Source organism: Zophobas morio, unplaced genomic scaffold, assembly GCF_036711695.1.
Source record: "Zophobas morio isolate AGI-343-1 ecotype UQ-CSIRO unplaced genomic scaffold, CSIRO_AGI_Zmor_V1 ptg000021l, whole genome shotgun sequence".
Taxonomy (NCBI): Eukaryota; Metazoa; Arthropoda; class Insecta; order Coleoptera; family Tenebrionidae; genus Zophobas; species Zophobas morio.
Window position 1 is genome coordinate 9,067,807 of NW_026972126.1, and position 6,803 is coordinate 9,074,609.

Below are 6,803 nucleotides of genomic sequence, written 5' to 3' on the forward strand. Positions count from 1 at the left end.
AAGTAAATGTCATCGTAAATTCGAAGAGGGAAAGGAGTTTTTATGCTGATTTTGTGTTGCCATTTACGACTTGAATTTTGAACATTTATTCTAGGACATTCCTATCACAGCGAAGTGTGTCCCGAATGACATTATTGTGACTATTTACTTGTTGTGGCCTTGTTAGCATTTTGATACTTGGTTATCAGTCTAAATTCCCAGAGCTGCGTAGGCAAAGCGAAATCCATGGACCCGAGCCTAAATTGTTAATTCGCCTACCGGATTTCGCCCCCATTGATTACGTCTCAGTATAAATTAGACCTCTCGCCCTCGTGCATTTAGAAAACATTTTATTGAAGATCACAGCCAATTTCCTTTTCTTTTTGCGGGTTTTCGAATTTTGTGCTTATGTCTAAGATTGGCGAAATATTTGAGTTGTCATATTACGATCTTCCAAAAATCTCACAGCTTTCGGAACGGTCCAATATTTGTACTGGTTTCTTTTGCCATTAAAAAATAAGATTTTGCATTATTTCTGCAAAATTTTTGATCTGAACGTTTTGATTCCATTGTTCGAAACTAATGGTGACAGTAAACAAGAAGCATTGGCATTTATTAAATCAAAGGTAACTTTTAAAATCGATGCATTTGAAAATTCTTTCTGATAGATGATAGGGATCAATCATGAAGTTGAGATAATTCTAGTGGAATCTTTGCAATTTTCTGCAACAGGCAAACCATAAGAAAAGAAAATGTTGGGGTGTACTCTTTTTAAATACACCACTGTTTGTCTGCTTTAGATACAATTTTTCATTTTACGAATATTACCCAAAGTAATTTTACTCGTTTACCCGTGCCTTCATACTCACCTTAAACTAGATGAGGAATATGGGTAATGTAATTGCTGGTACATTTCATGCAAAAATTCTCTAGCAATAAATAATAATTTGTTAGAAGATGCAAACACACAGATTTTCCGTTGCATTTGCTATTTATTGTAATTGTAAAAATTATTTTAAAGGTTGAGAACGATCAGCTAGGTACCGTTGGTAAAACACACTAAATTGAATAAACTGGTGAAAAAACGAATCATTATTATTGATTAGTGTAGTCTCGTGCGCATAGATGATTTTAATGAAGTTTCACACGTTTTCTTCAGTACATATAGTTCGAAAATCACCTCACGTAAGCGTCGTCTAAAAATAACGTAAAATATCTGAATCGTTCAAAAATGCTTTCAAACGCATGCTCTTTTTTCTAAACTGTATCATTACAGTCATCGTAGAACGTAAATATGAGTAATAAACTATTGCATATATTAGCATAAATAAATTTTATAATGTGTTTGGTTTGTTGTCGGCATGTAGCGTCGCGTCGTATCTATTCGCTTTTAAATGTTCAACACGATCAGTAAATCTATCAAGGACAACACTCACTAATAACTGGTTACTTTAATATTGTACGACACAGTGCGTTGTTTGGTGAAGATAAAATATAAAAACTGTAGATTTTGTTTTGGTTGGTGTTACATAATTTTTTTAAAAATGTGGATATTTATTGTCACTGGGGTACTAATGGTACTTGGCTACTGGATACTGAACCGGCGTCAGAACCACTGGACTAGGAAAGGTGTACCACAATTAAAACCAACCTTTATCTTTGGAAACTTCGGGCCTCTAGTTTTTCGCAAACTATCGCCTCCTGAACTTGTACAAAAAATGTACGACTCGGGCCAGGATCAAAGGCAAGTACAAATGTGTAACTAAAAAAAAATTACTTGAATATAAACCAGGTACTTCGGCATATACCAATTTCTTCGTCCAGGTCTTATGTTAAGAGATCCAGAACTCATCAAACAAATTACAGTCAAAGATTTTGAACATTTTTTGGACCATGTTGGTTTCATAGATCCCGAAGTCGACCCTCTTTTTGGTAAAAATTTGTTTGCGCTTCGTGGGATGCAATGGAGGGAGATGAGATCCACTCTTAGTCCAACTTTTACCAGTAGTAAAATGAAGTACATGTTTTCTTTAATGTCACAAAATGGAGAACACTTTGTAAAACACTTCCTTCAAAAAAATGAAGATGTAATTGAAGTAGAAATGAGAGACATTGCTTCAAGGTTTGCAAATGACGTTATAGCTAATACTGTGTTTGGTTTTGAATGTGACTCCCTTAAAGAAACCAATAACGAATTTTATACCATGGGAAAACTTGCTACTGATTTCACAAATTTACGAACAGTTTTGGTGTTCATGGGGAACGTCCTACTGCCCAAAATACTAAAAGTAAGATCAATTTTGTCTTCGGCAAATTTGTTAAGTATGTGATTTATTTGCAGTTTTTCAAAGTTACTTTCTTTCCTAAAAAAATGACGAGCTTTTTTGGACGAATAATCAAAGAGAATATTGAAAGTAGAGAAAAATACGGTGTCAAACGATCTGATATGATTGGATTGTTACTTGAAGCTAGAAAAAATAAACACAACGACGACGAACTCAGTAGCTTACCGGACACTGGTTTTGCTACAGTTCAGGAGTCAGAAATTGGTAAAAATCAAAAGCTGAGGAAGTGTGAAATAACGGATGAAGACATTACTGCTCAGGCTTTCGTATTCTTCTTTGCTGGATTTGATTCTGTTTCTACCCTTATGTGCTTCATAGCGTATGAATTAGCACTCAACCAAGAAATACAAGAGAAGCTTAGGAACGAAGTAGACGCTACGAACGAAAAATGTAGTGGACCAAACACGTATGAAGCTTTAATTACTATGAAATACATGGATATGGTCGTATCAGGTTAGTATTATTATTAGTAGTCTATTTTTCTTAATCTTAGATTTACAGAAACCTTGAGAAAATGGCCAAATGCCGTAGGTACTGACAGAATCTGTACTAAATCTTACACGATCGAGCCAAAAACGCCAAATGAGAAACCAGTTCATTTAGACAAAGGTGATATGATATTTATACCGGTGTTTGGAATTCAAAGAGATCCACAATACTATCCAGAGCCAGAACGCTTCGATCCCGAACGCTTCAATGACGAGAACAAACATAAAATCAAACCGTATACATTCTTCCCTTTTGGAACAGGACCACGAAATTGCATTGGCTCGAGATTTGCTTTAATGGAAGTTAAGCTTCTGTTTTACAATATTTTGTCAAATTTTGAAATAATTCCAATTGAGAAAACACAAATTCCGATTCGCTTCAATAGAAAATCCATAAATATGGCATCTGAGAAAGGTTTTTGGCTAGGACTTCAACGTCGCGTAAAGTAACTGACACATTTGATGATTTTTGTGTCAAAAAATTGTATTACTGTCAACATAAATTAATAGTAAGTGTGTGTATAATATTATAAAACAAAAAAATTGCATTTAATATATTTAACATCTACCAATACAGATTAAGAATGCTTCGTAAATGGAGAGTGAATAAAACTGAATCATGACTTGCTTACAAATTTGACACGATATTTTTGTTGTAGTTAATAACTGCAACAGTGCACGATCCGTTGACTAATTTCATATTTAATATTTATGTTGCTGCAACTACTATTTGATACTTTTAATAGTACCTAATTTTTATTCCACGATGACAGTACAGGCTGAGTCAGTTAAAAGGGACATCTCGAATAACTTTTTTATTTATTAACCGATAATATTAAATTTGTAAAAGGAGAATAGCAGCCTGCGTAAAAAAGTATACTGCAGGAATACCATTTATTTTTGAAATTTTGTTTTTTTTTATATATAAAAAAATGTCAAAAATTAGCTTAATTAGCTTCACTATTTAATATTCGTAAATTACTGCAATTGTTCGTACAAACATTAATTAATTTTCTGACCAATGTAAAATTTGGTAAAATGTTGGATTGGATTGTTTAGAAAAGCATAACAAATGAAATAAAGTCTCAAAAATAGTAAAAACGTGTTTAGAAAACAACGCGCAGAAAATGCTGTAAGAAAATATTATTTTACAAAAGTAAATAAAACGCATCTGAAATAATAAATATTGAACTTGGAAGAGTATTTTTTTCAATTTTACAATAAAATAAAAATTTGGATAAATTAAAAAAAATGTGACGATTGGTTTATAATTATTGAGCTTACTCTCAATTATTTCATGTTAATAAAGTGATGCATACATAGAACCCATTCGTCGTTATTTATAAACTAAACTCCATTAACATTGGTTCTCTTCGAAGTGCCCCTTTTTAGCTGACTCATCGTGTAGTTAATAGCATTTATATAACTATTAAGAATGACTGAAAAATAACCCTTAACCTTAAGATTTATCTGACGATTTTTCTAATATCTGTACACATTTTTTAATTTTGTAAAAATATTTTATATGAGAGAGACAATTGTTTGGATGTTGTGATATTTAATGTTAGTTAATTAGTTAGACCTAGATTTTTCCAAAGATGAAAGTGAAAGATGAACAAAAGAGTCCTTGCTCGTCTAACCTTGGTGATCTAAAACTGTTAAAACTACTTGTTAGAGCTGAATTCTGAAGTCCAAATAATTTTAGTAGAACTTTTGTAATCTTCTGTAGCAGGAAAACCAAAAATAAAGTATCTTTTGCATTGCCTGTCTATTTTTTTTATTTTATTCAGTAAATCAGACAAAAATATCAGCAATTTCGGAAAATACACCAAGTGATATACAAAGCGCAACACATAAGTTTGAATTATTTTTCTTAATCCTTTTGAGATGGTATTCAAATACTTTTTTTTGACATTATTTTTTAGTCGTATCAAGTCATTTTGAAGTATGGATACATATTTCATACAAAATATTTTTAAAAATGTATGGGGATTGAAGGGGGTAGTGGTACATATGTGTACTATCAGGTCTCTAAGATAATATGCATTTATTAAAATATTTTATAATATGGCCTATTATCATAGGTCAACTTTATCTCAGCATTTTTTTTTTATTTTTTTTATTATTACAGAGGAAACAACGTAAAACAACTTAACTATGATATTTGAAAACAATGTTTACACAGTGGTATTTCGCATTTTTGTTTTTGTTTGTACTTTATTTTTGAAATTCTGCCCTTTTTTTGATCGTTGAACTATTGCTATCTTAGACCCTTCTGCTGAAGGAACAAGAAAATGCAAAAATGGAACTTTATTTTTGTTCACTGCATTGGATAGTATCCAAGCGTTTACAGCCATGATCATCAACCTGTAGAAAACTTTGCGCCACTACTTTGTTGACTTACGATCTAATAATTAGACTCGAAGTTCACTTGTCAATACCAAAATATGGACTGACAAAATTAAGAATGAAACGGGTAAATGACAAAATGCTATCTGAAGAGTTAAATAAGGGAGAATTAAGGTAATTTTAAGCCGGATGCGCCCTATTCAATATACCAATAAACATAACGTCTACAGTTCGGATTAGGATGTCTTAAGCACTGATTTTTCCAGGTGAAGATTCTACCGAAATGTCAAGGTATTTGCTGAATAAAGGTGCAATTTGAAAATATTACAAAAATATGTATAAATATGCACTCGATTGGTAAATATGCAGTAAGATTGAAAAATATGGCCGGAAAAATCTTTGTTTCTGAATATAAATAGAAAATTCCAGTTTTCTAGCCAAATGGATGCGAACAAAAGGGTGCCGGTACACAAGGAGAATTATATTTCTGACATAAAAAGGTATCGATCGATAGCAACTTCCGGTAACACTGAAAATTACATTTACTATATATTTTTAAATGGAATACCCAGTATACAGGGTGATTTACGAGGAATAATGAGCCTAACAAATTTTTTTGATGCAGCCAATAATAAGTAGGTACTTGGCAGAGTTTAAGTTGATACAAAACTCCAATTTTAATAAATACTTATGTAAACATAGCGAGCATATATAAAAGTTTGTCATTTTGGGCATTAAAGTCATAAAAGACTCAAATTAATGAGTGAAATACCAACGAAAAAGATGTTTTAATAACGAAGTCAGCTAAGGAGATGTTCAAAATGCTGTCCACCACTTTTTTCGCATGCGTCAATGCGGTTGCAGAAAGCTCTTCTCACTCTATTCGATGTTCCATATCTTCTCTATTGTTTATAGGTGTTTGGTAAACACGATCATTGACCATTTTCCATAAAAAGTAATTCAGTGGAGTTGTATCAGGACTTCTAGGAAACACTAGTTAAGAACCATTAGGATAGTTACAGAAAAAAATAACTGTTCAGAGTATTGAAAACAACTCACGGGGAAATTCGTCAAGCGACCACTTCAAAATCAGACACTAACTGAACTTTGTGGCGAAAATTTTCAGATCTTCTGCTTCCAATGGAAGGAAAAGAGTAATGTGAAATTAACCCAGGTGGTAGTAGATAAATCTTTTTCGTACATTTGGCTTACAAACATCAAACATAAAATACACAATGTACAAGTAGAATTATTTGTATGACCATTTTAGTCTGCAAAAATTTTCCACAGTCAAACCATAAAAAATAGTATCACACTTTAAAATTTGCTCACCTGATACGTTTAGGTGCCACAGCAAAAACACTTCTACTATTTCTGAAATAAGAATCTGCTTGACTAAAATTAAATCTGCTTTCCTTAAATAATGAAATATATTTATTTATGTGCGTGCTTTCCATTTATTTGTTTGTATAATCACATATGACGGAATCGCATAAAGAGGTTTTTGATAATTAATTATTAATATTTTTTTCATTTACTTATCTTTTTCTAAGGATTTGACGAGAAACTGAACCAGAAACATGGCAAAATCTACTACGTCCATCGCTTCACAAACTCTCAAAACTAGTTTTCCATTATTATT

At 32.1% G+C, this 6,803-nt stretch overlaps 1 protein-coding gene across 1 annotated transcript; it reads left to right on the forward strand.

The window, feature by feature from the left end:
- The first annotated feature begins 1,313 nt into the window (after positions 1–1,313).
- On the forward strand, positions 1,314–4,577 carry LOC135132550 (cytochrome P450 9e2-like). Its single transcript, XM_064060677.1, has 4 exons — positions 1,314–1,723; positions 1,772–2,267; positions 2,321–2,777; positions 2,826–4,577. Exons 1-4 carry the CDS (start codon positions 1,524–1,526, stop codon positions 3,260–3,262), a joined length of 1,590 nt encoding a protein of 529 aa, XP_063916747.1. The 5' UTR covers positions 1,314–1,523; the 3' UTR covers positions 3,263–4,577.
- The last annotated feature ends 2,226 nt before the right edge of the window (positions 4,578–6,803 follow it).